The sequence below is a fragment of the Diabrotica undecimpunctata genome, chromosome 9, assembly GCF_040954645.1.
Source record: "Diabrotica undecimpunctata isolate CICGRU chromosome 9, icDiaUnde3, whole genome shotgun sequence".
Classification (NCBI taxonomy): domain Eukaryota; kingdom Metazoa; phylum Arthropoda; class Insecta; order Coleoptera; family Chrysomelidae; genus Diabrotica; species Diabrotica undecimpunctata.
Genome location: NC_092811.1, coordinates 11,740,620 through 11,760,079, shown reverse-complemented (window position 1 = coordinate 11,760,079; position 19,460 = coordinate 11,740,620). Strand labels below are relative to the sequence as shown.

General features: G+C 36.0%; 1 protein-coding gene across 1 annotated transcript in view; it reads left to right on the top strand.

Moving 5' to 3' along the window:
* The first annotated feature begins 1,554 nt into the window (after positions 1 to 1,554).
* LOC140449533 (fatty acid synthase-like) overlaps positions 1,555 to 19,460 on the top strand; it is a 70,016-nt gene continuing 52,110 nt past the window's right edge. Inside the window, exons 1-6 of the mRNA XM_072542736.1 lie at positions 1,555 to 1,739; positions 5,993 to 6,145; positions 6,257 to 6,424; positions 8,781 to 8,981; positions 9,053 to 9,291; positions 16,092 to 16,511. Of these exons, the coding sequence (XP_072398837.1) occupies positions 1,610 to 1,739; positions 5,993 to 6,145; positions 6,257 to 6,424; positions 8,781 to 8,981; positions 9,053 to 9,291; positions 16,092 to 16,511 (1,311 nt within the window). The 5' untranslated portion in view covers positions 1,555 to 1,609. The remainder of the gene's footprint in view (positions 1,740 to 5,992; positions 6,146 to 6,256; positions 6,425 to 8,780; positions 8,982 to 9,052; positions 9,292 to 16,091; positions 16,512 to 19,460) is intronic.

The window sequence follows — 19,460 nt, the reverse complement described above, 5'->3', positions numbered from 1 at the left end:
ATAACATGGCAACGTATGACTTCACTGGAGGTTGCTAGTCCTGAGGCAAACTGTCTATGAGGACTTGTTGTTAGCAACTGATTGAAATGACAATAATGATATGTTAGGACGGAAGTCGGAATATAGCAGTCACTGTAACTTGAGGTATTTGTCTAAATATGAGACTGGCCAGCAATATTTAAAAACTGAATAAGTTTAAATTACAATAAAAATAACAGTAGCAACCATCAATACGTTGTAGTTTGAAGCATGAATTTATATTAAATTTACGTTGGGAAATTTGGAAATTTCTTAATAATGTAGGTGAACTGAAACTTTTTTGTAAAAATTTTGTGGGTACTGGTAGGCAACCAACTGTACATATATCTAAATTCAGTGGTGGTGAACTAAAGATTTTTTACAAAAGTCCCTTTATGTGTAGGAAGTTGGGTTCTTTAAATTTGATTAAAGTGCTATTAAGATGAAGAGTGAATAGAATAAATTTTGCAATGTACTGTTTATGTAGTACTTAACTTATAACTTAAGTGGAAATGGCCCTAGGTATATGTTAAAAAGCAAAATTTGGTACCCGAGAAATGTAAAAAGTAATCCCCACACTTTTAACAGATCTGCTTAATTTTCAGACCAAAATATGTTAACAGATTTTGAATATCAAAGAAGAGTCAAATTCAATTTTAAAATTTATATCGTTATGCCATTCTTAAAATTCGCCAAAAAAAGTCAAAGTCACCCTTACCCGATCTGTATACAATTAAAATGTTGGTTTTTATTGAAGGTACATAAATTGCACAAAACTCTGAACTTTGCCCTACAGTATATTCATTTAGACTAAGAGAAAAATACATAAGATTTTCTTTTACATAAATTGCAACTCCACCTCCACCTAGAGTACTAAAAAGAACCTTGGTTCTTTTTTACTCTACAAAAGAAATTAGCTAATGAAAAGCCGGAGATGCTAATTAGTTTTAAATTTTTTTCACTTTGTCAGTGCTCCGAAAAACATACGAGTCATATAAAATTTGACCGGCAAGAAAAGCATTGCTCATATTGACTTTATTTGAAATACACTGCAAATTAACATGAAACATAAAAGGTAAAGGTAAAAAACAAGGTAAACCGTACCTGACGAATTAGTTTATTTTGATAGAAGTTTATAGAAGCTTCTAGATTTCGTCCTCCGTCTTCTTTATGCGCTGAAAATTTCTTTTGAAGTTAAATCCCCTAACAGCAGCCTCTTTGGGCCAAATATTAGGTCTGCAGACTTTGTTAATTTTATCGAAAGGGAAAGATGCGTTTTTAAATCGAGCATAGAAGATTAATAAGTAATCGTTCTTCACTAATCGATGACGTAGTCGATAACTTAGAATAATAAAATTGAAACTCTATAAACCTATAGGGTCAATGTTGAAAAATTTGAAATGAATATTCATTAGGTACGCAAACAAATATTTCCCTTATTGTTCCAAATGAACTTTGGTGACACTTCCTCGAATTAATTAATGAATAATAATAAAAAAATCCTGATCACCATAAATAGAAGTGCACAATAGTCAACGTTCATTTTGGTTGTTTGTTTGTTTCGGTAGAGTTGTGCATCTCACAATCGAAAATGAATATTGTGCCTGATGATGTTGTGATTTCGGGAATCGGAGGTCTTTTTCCAAAGAGTACCAATATCGGGGAGTTCAAACAAAGGCTCTTTGAGAATGAGATACTTTTGGAACAAAGATTTGAAGAAGGTAAGTCCATAATAAAAAAAATGTATACATTATCTATGTAGTTTCTCTTTACACGATACAATATTTTTTCGGTAGATATATCGTTTTTTTTTAAGTACTCTTCTCCTGGCAAGTTTAAAGATTAATTTTGCTAAGAAAGTTATTTAATTTGTTTTGACTTTTTAACTCTATAACTCTATCATTTACATCTCTTAGCTCAGGATATGATGAAATTTCAGCTCTATTTTTCAATGTATTGAAATTAGCATTAGGTAAACCTCTGTTTAGGAAGGGTGATCCTGAACTTCTGGAAAATTATCGTCCTATCAGCCACCTCTCTTCTTTCTCCAAATTATTTGAATCAACGATGTTTGTGAAGCTTCTGAGCTTTTTCTATTTTCAAAATTTATTAAGTCAACATAGCTATTTAAACGACAATCAATCGAGATTGCTGTTTATAATTTTATGGATTAGTTTGCTGCCGGTTTTGTCAAAGTTGAAGATTTTTGATAGTTTGAACCACTCAATTTTACTGGAAAAATTAAACAGATATAGTATTAGGGGACCTTATCATTGAATAAAATCTTACTTAACAAGACGTAAGCAAAAAGTAGTTATATAAAATCAAGGAGTCAAGCACTTCTCCGAGGAGGAATCTCTTACTATAGTCATCCCATAGGCAGTATTATAGGCCCTTTGGTATTTGTTTTTTACGTTAATAATGTAGCTATAGATATTATAAAAAATAAGGACAACATTCATCTGGTAAGCTTGCCGATGACACGAATATATTGGTCTTAGTATCGTCTTTAAACAATCTTCTACATATTGCAAATGTTCATTTGAATCAAGCTCATATATGGTTCAGTAGGAACAGACTGAAAGTAGATTAGGAGAAAAAAATTATATAATTTTCGAAATACAGGTTGGCAACTTATGTGCTAAGCTAACATCAGTTTGTTACTCTTTTAGAGTAGTATCATTATATGTAGATATCACAGAATAACGTACTGTTTATTTTGCAAACTTCCACTCATTTATACGTTTTGGAATAATTTTCTAGGGAGGTAAAAGTAATTTTCTTCCACTTCTTCTTCTTTTTCTGCCTTTCCTTTTTTTCCCTGTTACAGCTTCCTTCTTTTTCTCTGCTTTTTTCGTAGGTCATCGTTTTTTTAAGTCAAATACTTTTTTCTTTATTTTATCCTCTTTGCACTTTATTGTTCCCTTCCTCTTTAACTCTTCATTGCGAATTTTCTCCTTGACAGGTGTGCTAGTCAAAATTGCAGATGTTAAGCTCTTGCGTTTTTTATTTTTTCGAGGACCAGCTTTTGACAGAGGTCTTATATCGATAGGGCTGGCAGGTAGAACTTCGGTGTGGGATGGTTCTGGTAGGTTCTTGGTTGGTTAACGTGGCTGAGTTGACATTGGTTGACATGGTTGATATAGTTTTGGCTAAAAGGCAAAACTTTGGCATGGTATGATCCTGGTAGGTTGGTCTGCGATGATCCCTGTTGATATGGTCCTGGTTTGTTGGTAGGGAGAAGTCCTGGTTGGTTGGCATAATACGACGGTTCAGGTTCATCGAGATACTGAGACTCTTTAAGTTGCCTAACATTCATTGGCTTCCTCATTACCATCTCCGGTTCCTTTTAATAAAGAAAGTTTTCTTTATTAAAAATGTTTCTATTAAATTCTCATATTCCTGTAGAACGAAATCCTGCCTGTACATTTGTTGGTGTTACTGCTTTACTTCTATACTTGGGATGTCATAAATTGAGACTGTGTTGAGATTTTATCCATCCACACATAGCATCGTTGAAAAACTTTTTCTTCTTCTTCTTAAAGTGCTCTCTCCTCACCGGAGGTTGGCTACTACAATTTTAAACTCTTCTCTATCTTCAGCTGTTCTTATTAGCTGTTCGAAATTTAGTCCTGTCCCTTGTCGGATGTTTCTGAGCCACGAAACTTTTTAAATGGACTAAAAACGGAAACATCCAGTGGTTGAACTCTATCTGTTGTGTGGGGAGGGAACGACAAGTGAGTAATGCCGTGCTCTGTACAATAGTCAAGGACTTCGATATAAAGATGAGCATTGTGGTTGTTCAACAAACTAAAACCGGCAACTCTTTTGAGCACCTTACTTTTTTTTCAAACTGCTTCATAAAAAACAAAAGTTTTGGCCTGCTATCTAGCCACTTGGGTTAGCAGTACCGCAATAACCTACTAGCTCATCACGTATAAAGTGCTCCTTGTAAAACTCACGTGGAAAAACAAACATGGGAGAAAATGTTCTCTCCTTTCTTCGCTATGATTTTTACCAGTTTTGAACAGTCCCAGTCCCTGTCTCGTCTATATTCCAAATATCATGCTGTAAAATATACTGGGGTGCAAAATTAACCGGACACTCAATTTTTTTGTTTTTTGTTGGTGTTTAGATCGAAACTTGTTTAATTTGTTTGAAATTGTATTTTATGCCTTATTAGCGAAAAGTTTTTTCTTGTTTAAACCTGTTTAGATGTTTTTTGCGAACAAAAACACTTTTACACATACGTTTTGTTATTAATGTGAAATATTGGCTTAGTATTAATTTAAGTTTATTGTGGTACTGTACCTGATTATAAGTTTGGCTGTAGGTTTTTGATTGTCTCCTGTTTAAAACTTGCATTAAAAAAATTATGACACCAGAAGAAGTAGCACAAGCTGTTGCTTTACAGGATGATGGGCGGAGCATTCGTTATATCGCAAATGCTTTAGGAATTTCTCGAAGTACAGTGTCTGATGCAATACAAAGATTTCGGGAAATAGGACAATACCTAGGAGACCAGGTCAAGGTAGACAAAGAACCAAAAGTCAAGTTGAAGATCGCTTTCTTAAGTTACAAGCATTACGCGATCGTACATTAGCAGCACCAGTAGTTGTTCAACGATTAAATGATGTCTATAGAAACACAGTTTCCATTTATACCGTTCGAAGACGCTTAAATGAATATGGATTAAGGTCCAGAATACCTGTCACGGGACCTCTATTAACAGCAGATCATCGGAGGCAACGTTTACACTTCGCTCGCGAACATCTTAATTGGAGTGTCGACGATTGGAGTGCTTTTCACGGATAAATCAAGATGTAACAGATACTCATCGGATGGACGGCATAAGATATGGAGAAGAACTGGTGCACGTTATCAGCAATGTTATTTTGCTCCGAGAGTTCAATTTGCTGGAGGTGGTATAATGGTGTGGGCAGGCATTTCCCTAGAGGCTCATACAGAACTTGTTACAATTCAAGAGGGCAGTTTGAACTCTCAACGGTATATTCAGCAATGTTTGGAAGATCATGTAGTGCCATTTGCCCCATTTATTGGAGAAAACTTTCGTCTAATGCAATATAATGCTCGTCCGCACATCGCAAGAATAACACGGGATTACTTGGATGAAGTTGGAATTCGTTTATTACCATGGCCGCCAAGAAGTGCAGATTAAATCCAATAGAGCATGCATAGGATATTCTGGGACGACGTATTCGACGTAACCATGGTGAGTTTGAAACCATGAATGATTTGGAGCAAGCAGTTCGTGACTAATGGGAGCGAATCTCTCAAGCAGACTTTGCTGCCATTATCCGAAGTATGCCTGATCGAATGAGAGCCGTAATTAGGGCTCGTGGAGGTAATACACTCTACTAAACATTGTTTTCCATAAAAATTGTTTATATTAAAATAAAAAATAATATTTTTTTCTTTGCGGATTTTTTAATTTTTTGAATTGTTTATTGTTTTTTCTGAGTAACATTCTTGAGTTGTAATAAATTTGACTTTTAAATGTTGTCTACTATTAAATACTTAATTGGGAACATCTTAAACTCTTTTAAACTCCAGTTTTTAGGAAAAATCGTAAGTGTCCGGTTAATTTTGCACCCAGTGTAGTTTTGACTTACTAATTTTAAGTTTTGAAAAAGAGCCCGACATTATGCTTGTTGAAACTTGTACTTCTGACTTAAGCTAATAGCCGCATGAATTGGAATAGATACATTATTGTTACTCTGCATGAACTTTGTAAACAAACAATGTTTCAGCTATTAACTTTTCCATTAATATCTTCAGTGACTCCTTGTCTGAAACGGGAACAATAAAATATAGACAGAGTATTGCTTAATAGTTTTTATTCACTGTCCCTTATAAATTTCTTTAAAATCCTTCTTAAAGTTACCGCGACTACATATTAATTTGTTAATATACTTATATTAATTCACAAGAACTTCCCGTTCTGTAATTTCAGGTACTTTTAATAATGCCAGTGGACTTGTTGGATGTATCAACTCAGAGCAGTTCGATCACTCCTTTTTTGGTATTCATCGACAACAAAGTTTGTATGCTGATCCAATGCATCGTTTGGCATTGGAAAGAGCCTTGGAAGCGTTAGCTGATGCAGGTGAGATATTTAATGAAAAATTGTTTTAATGTTTGTGTTGATCGTTAACAAGTTTTTCTACTCACTTATATAAACCATTATGATATACATTTCCACATGGTTATATTTTAGGAATTCGCCCTTCTGAGTTTAGAGGAAGAAGAATTGGTTGTTTCATGGGTTCTACTGTTGGAGAAGACGACCACTTGTTTATGGAATCTGTAGTCAGTGGATTTGGTATAACTGGCCATTCAAGAGCTATGTTGGCCAATCGTATTTCCTATTTTTTAAATCTTAGAGGTAAGTTTTACTTAAATTCTTTTTTAAAAACTAATTAATTATAGGTAATTAACAAAAATTTCATCATCAGTTGGCGCTACAACCCTTCGTGAGCCTTGGCCTGCTTCAAAACATTCTTCCATCCTTCCCTATCGAGTGTCTGTCTTCTCCAGCCCCTCACTCCAATCTCCCTCAGATCTTCCTGTACATCGTCCAGATATCTGAGTTTAGGTCACCCCCTTCTTCTTCTTGCGACCGACCTGTTTAGCATAGTTATTTTAGTGGGATCACTCTCATCCATCCGCATAACGTGGCCCACCCACCTTAGGCGGTTTATTTTGATGGTCTTCACAATATCTGCATCACCAAAAAGTCTATAGAGTTCAAAGTTATATCGGCTTCTCCACAGATCCTGTTCGTTTACTCCGCCATATATGGTCCTCAATACTTTTCTTTCAAAGACTTGCAGTAACTCTTCATCTCGGGTCGTCATTGCCCATGTTTCCGATCCGTATGTGAGCACTGGGCGTATTATTGTTTTATAAAGTTTGCACTTTGTTGCTATTGACATACTTTTCGCTCTTAGTTGAGGGCCCAGGCCAAAATAACAGCGGTTAGCCACGCTTATTCTTTTTTTTTTATCTCGTTGGATGTGTTATTTTTGTAGTCTACCAGTGATCCTAAGTAGCAGAATTCTTCTACCATTTCTATCGTTTCGTGTTGCACCTCTAAGTTATTTTGTTCAATTCTTGATATGGCCGGCATATATTTAGTTTTCTGGATGTTAATCAGAAGTCCGATGTCTTCTGCGGCATTTTTGATACGTGTGAAACTCCACTGCTTCATTTTGGGTTCTTCCAATTATGACGATATCATCAGCGTATGCCATTATTTGTATACTACGGGTATATATCGTACCTTTTAAGTTTATTCCCGAATCTCTCATAACTTTTTCTAACGCTAGGTTGAACAGCGTGCATGATAGCGCATCTCCCTGACGAAGTCCTCTGTTGGTTTTAAATGGTTTTGAAACATCCCCTTTTACGCGCACTTTACATTCGACTTTCATCATTGTCATTTTAATTAATTCTACCAATCCTTTTGGTATTCCTAATTCAATCATCGCCGAATATAATTGGGACCTGTCAATAGTATTGTACGCTGCCTTAAAGTCTACGAAGATGTAATGGCAATCTATGTCGTACTCCGTCGTTTTTTCTAATATTTGTCTGATGGATGATATGTGATCAATGGTAGATTTATTTTTCAAGAAGCCTCTTTGGTAGGATCCTATTATATTGTCAGTATACCGTGCCAGTCGTTCGTTAAGTATCAGGGAAACAATTTTGTACGCTGTATTAAGAAGGGAAATCCCTCTAAAGTTGGAACATTCAAGAACGTCTCCTTTCTTGTATATGGGGCATATAATTTCAGTATTCCAATCTTCTGGTAACGCGCGTTCTAGCCATACCTGTATTAGTAGTTTGTGAAGGAGGATTACAAATGTTTGACCGCCACATTTAAATATTTCTGCGGGTAGGTTGTCTGCTCCGGGTGACTTGTTTCTGGCTAGAGACTGAATTACTTTGTTTATTTCTTCCAAAGTTGGTAGTTCAGTATCCTCCTGTTCTATTTCTATATCATATCTACCTTCAGCTCTACTTTTTCCATTAAGTAGCGTACTAAAATGTTCCTGCCATCTTTCTAGTACTTCCACTCTCTCGTTTAAAAGAATTCCGTTAAGGGCCTTGATTTGGTTCGCTTGTGACTTGAAAACTTTTCTTTTTGTGTTAACCTGTTTGTAAAATTTTCTGTATTCCTGTTCTCTATTAAGGTTTTCCATTTCTTCGAACTCTTTATTGATTTGTTGCCGCTTTTTCTGTTTGTGTTTTTATTTTTCCTCTCGTCTCTTTACTCGATATTCTTCAACATTGCTCCTAGTCCTTCTGTTGATCATTTTTAGATACGCGTCGTTTTCTCTTTCGTTACTCGTTGGCATTCCTCATCAAACCAGTTTTTTCGCTGTCTCTTGGGTACTTCACCCAGCACTTCCTCTGCGGTCTCTTTGAGCGTGGTTTTCATAAACTCCCAATTTGTGTTAAGTTCAGTGGGATATACCTCACTTCTGAGATGTTCTGATATTTTACGATCTAAGCATATTTGGAAGTTTCTTTCGACTTCAGTACACTTTAATTTATCAACATTATATTTGATTATTTTTGGTTTAGTTTTATCGTTCCTGGCGTTTGATATACGTACTCTAATACGTCCAGCTATGAGATAGTGATCGGAGTCAATATTTGCACCTCTATAATAAACAAAAATTTACGCCAATATAATTTTAAATAAGTTTTCTTATATTTTTTGTTTACTTCAGGTCCAAGTGTAGCCTATGATTGTAACTGGATATCAGGCATGGAAGTTCTCCGTTTGGCGTACTGTGCTATTAAATCAGGACAGTGCGAAGCAGTTATTGTTGGAACTACGAATTTAGCATCGCTTAGAGAGTTTCACGAACTGTACGAAGAACTAGGCTTTCTATCCAAGGACGGAAGTACTAAAGCTTTTGATGCCGATGGTAGGTGTGATACCGTACTTTCTTGTTTTAATAATAAATATTAAATAATAAATAATATGCTTTTATTGTAGCTAGTGGATATGCTCGCAGTGAAGGAGTTGTGTTGATGGTGGTTCAAAAATCTTCTGAATGCAGAAAACATTACGCCAGTATTGAACACATTGCTACACGGTTTGATGGAACAACTGCCGACCGTTTTATGTCCATCGATGAAAATAATATGGTTGAGTTTTTGGAGGACTTCTATGAGAAATGTAGGATTAAACCAAATGATATAGAGTATCTAGAAACTTATGGATGCGGATTAAAGGTAAGAAATCTAAATACACGAGTATCTCAGTATTTATACGCCAAACATATTGCTTTCTCTTTAACATTCAATTGCCCAAGTAACTAATTTACGCATACTAACAAAAAACACTATCAAAACTTATGAGAAGACCATAACGGATATACAATACAAAGCATCCGAATTGGCAATACAAAATTAGCAACCCATTCGCTGCCAAACTTTATTTTTTTAATTTTATAGCGCCTACAGGTCAATTTTTTGTTCTGAACTTATAGAAAAATATTAAAAAAATTCTAGAACTTTTCACAATAGCCCTGTGTCTAAAAATTTTTTTGCTCCAATTTTGGAACATGGTTATAAGTATGTAATAAAAAATCAACAACTTCAATTTAAACTTAAATATTTATTGATAAAAAAATGTTAACATTTGGAGAGGATCTATATATGTTTTTCATGAAAAGATTTAAAACAATTAATAGGATGTACATTAATTTTACAAATACCGCATCCAAAAGTTGGGTTTGTTTTATAAATTTTGCCTACATATTTTGTGAAACAGATCCTGGAATTTTTCGAAATAATGTTTCTAACTTTGTCTTATCAGGTTTTGGTTGTCGAGGGTTGAGTAGTAGATATGTTGTCACAATGTTTCTTATAAACCCTAATAAATCCAAAGGACGCATCCTTTCAACAACTTCATCAGCGTTAGGTTGAATTTTATTGTGGTGTTGAATTTTATATAAAATTTATGCGTTAGAGATTAAAGCAGACAAAAGGTGAACAAAAATCCTAATCCTAGTATGCCACTCCTTCCCCAAAACGTAGACCTAATGACCTACATAAATAGCAAATTCCTTTACACCGAACAAGCCTACCAAAGAGAAATAGAGAATCTATACTTAGACACAGTACTGCGTCGATGTCAAACAAAGAGAGAAATTTTAAAAAACAGATTACTAATGGCCCCATCTTTACCTAACGCTGTCAGTCAACTTATGCAGAACATGCCAGGGTACACTGGAAGAGAAGTACTTTACATAATGCAATGCACACCGAAACCAGTGACCATACGAAGAACAAACAAATGTTTCCATGAACTACCGATCTCACTACTAAACCAGTCAAAATTTATGTCACCAGTAACAAGAATAGTCCAAGATTACGCCGAAGAAATAGATTGCAACCATGTAACACCCCCGATGTACTACATAGAAGAACAATGGGTCAGCTTGACACCAGACCCAACCAAGGCAGTCAATCCAACAGAAATCACAGTAGAAGCAGAATCATTAATAGACATGGTACCACTACAACCATTAGCAGCTGGCGGAATATACACACAATAAGAAATACAAGACGCACAAAGGATAGTCACGTTCGGATCAGAAAGAAAAGAGAACATAATCACCAGAAGAACAGCAGGCCTAGAGACAATAAATCAAGGGTACACATTAACCAAAATATTTGACGAAAATGAACTAAAAGAGATCGCTCACTCCACCCTCAATAGAATATGGGGATGGTTATCCACATTAGGAAATATCACCAGTAGCCTAATTGGCGTATATTTAATATATAGAAAAATTATATATGCTTGTGGAATAATACTGAATGGGTTAAAAATATACCAAACAATAGGATGCAGCTACATAATCATAGCAGGGTTATGGACAAACTTCACCAGCTGGGTAATACACCGACACCAAAAATCAAAGAACAAAGAACAAAATATACACCTGAATACAAGCAATGAGCAACCAGAATCAGAAGATGAACATTGAACAAAGATATGCAGCAAACACATACCAGACACCAATTTGTCAGAAGTATAACGCGGCAAATTAAACCAGTACCAACCAGAAAAGACCAAACCAGCGAGAGCATCCCAATGGAGATAGACAGCACTAACAAGATAGTTAACGCGGTACGTGAAAATTGGCAAACGGACATTAAAAGCCAAGACGACGCGAGTGAAGTGCGAAAATCCCCACAGGGATACGTCGATAGTGAACGATCATAAGCAAAACCGCGATTGCCGAGAAACGCGAGTTACATTCGGATAGAACAATTTTAGAATTTTAGAATTTAGAATAAGTGACACATGTAGTCACAAAACACTGTAATAAGTCAAGAATGTTTTCACTTGTAAATTTCAAAAGGAATTTAATACAAAAGTACTCAACTTGTCATACACATAGGTACAATACGGGGGCAGCACGATACATTCGCTGACCACCGCCCAATATTCTATAAGAAACAATATAATATAACATAATAATTGGGACTTAATATAAAAGAATATAGTAGGATATAAGTAATGTAAGATGTAAGTAGAATAATTATTATGGGTTGGAAAAGGAAAAGGCCTCTTAGGCCATTTCTTTTTTTGCGAAGGGAGTAATGTAACGGAAATATAGCAAGGAAATAAAGAAGGAAAAATTAAGGGACAATTAGCCTAGTAAAGAGAAATAATTATTTAAGAAATTATTACATATTCCAAATTGATTAAAGAACAAATAAATTCATAGCTAGTAGGTAACATATTTGCGTAAACATTTTACAATAAACAAAGATTGAAAACTCGACCCAGTTTAAATGTATTACACGAGTCTCAAATATCAGGCCACCAAGGTTGTTTAAATCACGTTTCAAAACATAGACCTCCGCCGAAATACAACACGGGGATCAGTCACCAAAAAAAAACAATAACGCGACCTTGGTACTACGACTGAAAATTGAGAACACGGGCTGATAAAAAAGCGAACAAGGGGGCCAGCGGCGTTAGTGGGAAGTGGTCACGCCAGACGCTCCACGCCATAGTGTGGAGATCGGACGATACGCAGACAGTGGACGCGTTATTTAACTCGACGGGATAGTGTGACGTATAAGTGTCGGCAACTGGAGATTCGAAGGTTCGCAATCTCAAATCCCTGTAGACTGGAGGCGTATTCCCTAGCTAGAGCCTAGATACGCGAAGGTAACTAAGATCTATATACTAACCCAAGGTGTATCTAATAATACGGAATTGTCCGACCTTTAATTCCTTGCTTGTCTCTTCTCGTCTCCCTTCGCGCCTGATCGAACATTTTTGGTCCTAACTGATATTTTGTAGTGTACAGTCTAGTTAATACATTGTAAATTCGAAATTTGTTTTGTTATTCCTAGCCGTTACAGGTCGAGACTAGAAGAGATACACATTTCGCTTATGCAGTGCTCCGGCTTCTAACGTAAGCCTATAACCTCTCACTCTTTGCAGGACCTGAGACCGAGAAGTCCTTAATTCCCTTCCTTTCCAGAAAGATTTCCCTACCCTCTTGTAAATCCGCGAGGGCGGAACCAGTCAGTTAAGACTAGTGGAACCAGTAAGCCTTGCCCCGCTCGCAGGGATAAATATCTCCTAAAAATTGTAGAGGCATTGATAAGGACATTGAGACAGACGTCTTCTACAATGGTGACAGCCTTTATCAGAGTGGACACAATTCATTAGAGGGGTTTAGTCGATTCATCTACAGCTTCAATCCTAAATTATCACGCTTAACCCCCCCAAATGTTATTAGATTGCCACCATTATTTATTGTTACGCACTTTTGGTCTATAGTTAGCGATATTTCTATCCATTAAATCGGTACCTCCCATATGAGTATTATACTACTGAATTGCGTAAGGAACGTCTATCGTTATGTATTTTTTTTTGCTGCAGAATAACGACGTACCGATGTTGTAGGTTGAACGCCCTAAAAATTTGAAGTCACGTGGACGATGGCATTAACCTTCCACTGGATAATTTATACCTTATCAGAACTTGTATATGAATCAACAGATCCTCTAACCTATTTTTTCATTGTGTTTTTATCCAACGCGCATTTCCCAATTTCACAAGTATTTTTAAGGACAAATTGGAATGACAAATCACTAATGCTGAAAAACAAGGTTTTACAGGAGGGCGGTCTATAACAGATGCAGTATTCATAATAAAACAAGTAAAAGAAAAAGCTATACAGTTCGGCATGCCAGCATATATTTGCTTCATTGATCTGATAAAGGCGTTTGGCAGCGTTCGCCTGGGAGACATTCTAAATATATTAATAGAAAAGAAAACGCCGACCAACATAACAAAGATAGTCCATAACCTAAATAACAACAATGTAACCAAAGTTAGAGCAGGAGACCAATTCACTGAAAATATTCAAACACCGGTAGGAATTAGACAAGGCGACAGTTTAACCCCCTTCTTGTTTAACCTACTCATGGACAAAATTATAAACAAAGTAACATCTCTCAATCTCGGATACAGAATGGGCAACAAAAGAATTTGTATGGTGTGTTACGCTGATGATGCATCAATTATTGCCGAATCAGAAGATGATCTTCAGAGACAGCTCTTTCAGTTCTTTCAAATAAGCCGCCAACTAAATATGAGCATTTCTACCAACAAAACTAAATGTATGACAATAGCAAAAGATCTGCTCAGATGTAAGTTAGTGGTTGAGAACAAACCCATAGAACAGGTGATGCAATTCAGATATCTGGTCATAGATATATCAAGCAGACACGACCCAGTAAAGGATCTAAGGAGTCAGATCAACAAAGCATCCGCATTGTCGGGATGTCTGCGGGAGATAGTCTGGTCAAATCCGTATATGCGCACAGATAGTAAAATTAGAATCTACAAGACTTGCATACAACCGATCATGACATATGGCATAGAAGTGCGCGAAGATACCAACAAAACGAAACAGATGCTAAGGGTTGCCGAGATGAAAACCCTAAGAACAATAGTGGGCAAAACAAGGAGAGACTGGGTGGGAAATACAAACGTTAGAGAGAAGGTCAAAATTCAAGATATTGTAAGATGGGGAAGGCAGCGTAAAAGGATGTGGTACAGTCATGTAAGGCGAATGGATGAGAATAGACTCCTAAAAATTGCCCTAGAAAACAACCCGCCCGGTTCAAGACCTCCCGGAAGACCACCTAAAAGATGGAGGGATAGTTGGCAATCTACCTCCCAGGAAATTAACCAGAGGCAGCTTCAGAATTAAACAGATCGAAAGATCTCCAAGAAGTGGAAGAAGAAGAAGAAGTATTTCCCAATTATATTATGTCTAATCGTGCCCGTGCAACCATATCCCAATTCACTCACGGCCCTTAGCAGCGGAAGTCCAGTAAAAAAGTTGTTAATAAAAAAGTAAAATTTTTGATCTGCAAAATTATGCTTCATCATCTCGGCAAAAGTTGTAACTATAAATCCATCTAGCCCTAAGTTACTCTCTCCTAGTAAGGTTCCTTTTCCTTGGTAAGGTTCAGTATCCACAAGATATGACAGCTATGGTGGCTGTAGTACGGTATCATGGATTCATAAACAAATACTGATATGGTTTCACGAACCGGCACATATTTTATAAATGAATTGTTTAAATGTTCTATGAGTGGCCTTATTTTAACAAACTATCATTGTTTTGTAGCTGAGTGGTTATCTGAAAAACGTAAATTTTGTAAAATTTCTCTAAAACCATTTCTCGACATTGCGTTGGTGATTGCTTCGTTTCTGAGATCTAAATCCAAACTCCAGTGCGTGTTTTCTAGGCCTTTAAGAATAATCAGAAATTAGTAGGATTGCAAAAAATACTTTGAGTTCTTCAATCGTAACCTTAAATGATGTGTTTGTATTTTTGTATCGGGCATACTTTATAGTCTCGTCTTTTATGTATTCAAAGAAATTCCCACACCAAAAAGTGTAAAGAAATCGATTGCACTTTCACACTGAACGTTACTTCGATCTGAAAGTGAAATATTTTCTTGGTGTTTATCTTGGGATAAGCCACCTCTTTTCCAGTACTTTTGTATATTTGATTTATTCGCTCTTTTATTAGATTGAGCCATATTTATTAGAAGTTCATAATCGCTCGTCGAGAAAAAAATCTTCAGCCTCTTGTGTCTCGCATTGTGAAATAAGAGTTGCCTAAGCTGGGGCGTTTAGAATCCTTGATGAAAATTTATCAGAAAGATCATTAAAATTCACATCATCCGTTGATTCAGAATCTTCCGCTAGAGGATAAATGTAGATGTCTGCAGAATCAAACTGCTTCTAATTTAGGTCATCGATTAGATTGTTCAGAGTATCAGATAAACAACTCGTTTTCTGTCCATAAAATGTTTTCACATCCATTATTCCAAACTAAAAAGAAAAACCTCAATTAGCAACGTATACAGCCAAGTTCCATTTTTGGAACATATAAAAACTAGAAATTATTTTGATATGAATCACACCACAAAAGCCACTTATACAAAACCAGTGGATAAATTCAGTATTCACGTGTTGTTTTGACACTACCGAACACAAATAGTTAATCAGATTTAAGACCAACAGTGACATCTTTTAACCAGGAGCGAAACTAACAATTGTTCCAGATTTGAAACATGGCAGTGAATGGGTTCAATTTACTTTCTCCCGGGCCTAGTCAGTTTGTTGGAACTGTTGGAACTGTTGATTAACTGTTGGACAAAGTCGTCCTCCTTTCGAGAAGGAAAAATGTATGTTCCCTTTATCTGAAATATATAACATCGACCTCGTGTCACGTTACCTTTACATTTAACCATGAGTGTCATTTAATTCAAAGGTTTTTACACCTAGTTTCATAACTAGTTTCAACTACGTTTAAATTTAAGTGTTTTCCACATTTTTAGTAATTTAACAGTCAAAATTTGACCTATCCAGGTTTCACTGATGAAGGTCTGACTGAACTGAAAACGTTTTAAAAAATTGTAATTCTTTTGGATAATTTTAAATATTTTTACAGGAAGACATTTTTTATTTACAGGAAATCGACAAACGGGAGCTTAATGGCTTAGCAAGAGTTTTCTGCAAGGATCGACCAAAACCTCTTTCAATTGGTTCTGTTAAAACTATTACAGGGCATGCCGAAGCGTCATCTTCTCTATTTTCAATAGTAAACGCACTTGTAGCCCTAGACAGCGACTGCATTCCAGCCACACTTCAATACAGCAAACCCAACCCAGACATTAAGGCATTGGTTGATGGAAAGTTTAAAGTCCTTACTGAGAACAAAAAGTGGAAGCCCACGTATGTAGCTGTCAACGCGTTGGGAATAAGCTCGTATTTCGGACACGCCGTGTTCAAAGCTAATCCGAAAGAGAAGGTTCTTAAGAAAATTGCTTTCCCAGTTTTACTGAATGCCTCAACTAGGACCGAAGAAGGAATTGACAAAATTATTGAGACGGTAAGACAATTGAAGAATGATTTTCTCAACTAAGGTATTTAGGATCACTTATTTTTACAATTTACATATTAATTTGGTATTCTCTGACCGCGAATTTTCAGTAATACTTAAGTGTGAATTTTTTTGATTCCTCAGTCAAAGATTAAAAACACATTTTATTATTGTTCAAACGTTTGGACCAAGTGATATTTCCAATAAACATGTTATTATTACGTTATAATCTAAGCGATGTACTATATACATTATTTTTTTTATAATTATGTTTATTTACAATCTACATCATTATAGAGTATTAAGCAAATGTGTTTACAGGTTTTGGGCGTGAAGGAGAGACATGCAATGATCTCTCACCTTATTCTGTCTTGGTTTAGTTTTGAAGTAGGTCTTGGGACCAACTTCTATTTAGTCTTCTTGTGTCTGGACCATTGTTGAATAATTCCCTTACAAGCTCATTTTCATGGTGAATGGTATGTTCATTTTATGACTCCGTGGCTCGATGGATTTCTTCTCTGATGAAAGGAATCTTTATGTCGTAGTGAAGTGTTTGATTACTTACGTACCATGGTGCATCCACTATCGTTCTTAGCACTTTAGACTGGAATCTTTGGATGGTATTCAGCGACGTTGGCTTTGCTCAGCCACATAGGTGTAGTCCGTAGAACCAGGTAGGTTTGAGTATTGCTTTGTATAGAAGAATTTCATTTTGGATGTTAAGTTTTGAGTTAAGTCCAAGGAGCTAATACATTTGCGGAATTTTAAGTCGAGCTCTTTTCTTTTGATCTGGATATATTTCTTCCAAGTGAGACGTTGATCAAGATAAAGGCCAAGATATCTAGCGTCTGTTACCGTTGCTATTCTTACATTTTCCATTCTTACAGGTGGGCATGTGTGACGGTTGGAAAATGTTATTTGAATTGATTTTGTTTTATTTACTTTTGTTCTCTATTTCGTATACCAATCACTGAGTATGTTCAAATGATGTTGCAGGTTTTGTCAGGCTTGTATGGGATTTTTATTTACAGCTAGTATTGCTACGTCGTCAGCAAAGGAAGCGATTGTAGTATTATTAGTTTTTGGTATATCGGCTGTATAGAGTGAGAAAAGCAGCGGCCCTAGAACACTACCCTGCGGGACTCCGGAGTTGAGAGGACAGAGGTTGGATTGTTGGTCTTTGAATTTTACAGAGAAATATCAATTTAATATGTAGGATTTAAGTAGGAGAAAAAAGTTACTGGATAGTGCTTTTTTACTTAGTAAAGCAGACCTCTGTACCAGACTTTGTCAAACGCTTGTGAGATGTCTAGAAATATAGCGTTGCAGTAAGACTTTTTAATATTTTATTTATCATTCGATGAACTTGTTGGGTAGTGAAGTGATTTTCCCGAAATCCTCCTGTGAAATTCCTGTGTAGCATTAATCTTTCAAAAGCTTTGCTTACATTTGGGAGTAAGCTGATGAGTCGATAAGATGTTAATTCATGTGGCTCTTTTCCTGACTTGAGGATCATAATGATTTAGCAAATTTCCATATTTTTGAAAAGTATGATAAGCTTAGCATGCGGTTACATATAACTGTTAGCAAAGTAATGGTCTTGAGAGGAAGTTGTTTTAGTATTTGTGCCAAGATTAAATCATAACCTGGGGCCTTTCGTGATTTAAGTTTGTTTATTTCTTTCTTGACTTCTATAGGAGTAAAACTTTTAATTGGGAGGGACATTTGACATACTGCGCTAATTAGTTCTTCCACTTCGTCATCAGGGTCTGCTGGCTCTGTTTGAAATACGTTTGTAAGATATTCAGCAAAGACGTCTGCTTTTTCTTTGTTGGAACAGGCCCATTCGCCATTTGGTTTACGGATGGGAGGGATAGTTGAGTATGGTTTCTTAAGCTTCTTAGTCGTCTTCTATAACGTCTGGTCATTAAGTGTAAGGTTTGTAATGTAATGTTCGAAGGTTTCGTTCTTTGTGGCTTTGATGGCTACTCCAAGTTGCCTACGTAGTCTACTGAATATATAGAGATCTACGTTGTTTCTAGATCTTTGCGAGGTTCTTCTCGCACGACATTTTTCAGCAATGAGTTGGCGAATGTGCAAGGGAATATTTGTGGTATGTGTTAGTTTTGCGTTAAGTTCGTGGTATCTATTATTCATACGTTATTGACAGCTACATCTAAAGTGGTACAAAAGCAGATGATTTCTCCAAATAAAAATAATTTGGATTCTATGCACTTTTAGATGTTCAGCTTGCCAAAGTCGCAATGAATATGCTGGCAACATATTGATACAGGTTTTATGTATTTTAATATAAATCCATCCTTTTCCGATAAGTATATTTTATTATAATTTAGCTGTATCTCCACTATGCATACTTTTTCAAAATCTAAAGATTTTGCTTTTACAGTTTACAATAATGCTTGTAGTATTTTTTATAAAGTATCTTATGCTGTTTTATGTGCAAAAATTCTTCTATGGATTATTAAGACGTTTGTCCAATATTCGTTGAATTATAGTAAATTTGACAACTTATGAAGTGTTCTAGGTGACGGTTGAAGGATGTAGAAGAGCACGTTACTGGCAGGAGATATTAGAGCTAGTAGTCAACCTTTTGTAACTTTTTATGTAGAGGTATGATTATGGTCTTTCTCCAATCTCCAGGACACATTGCACTGTACCAGATCTAACTGCTCAATAGATATAATATTCTGGCATATCCACATGCCGAAAGATGCTTTGAGACATCAGCGATAATGCAATGATAGCCTACTGCTTTGTTTTTCTTAAGTGTTTTCAGAGCAAGCTTAACCTCGAAAAAATATATGTCAGGCTCAAATTCAAAGCCTGTGTTGTAGGTGTCTGCGAGAGGAGTGCGAGAAGTGTATAGAAAGAAATTATAACTATAGGAATAAATGTATTCATTCCTACTGTACCTTAACCAGTCTTATTGCCACTTTA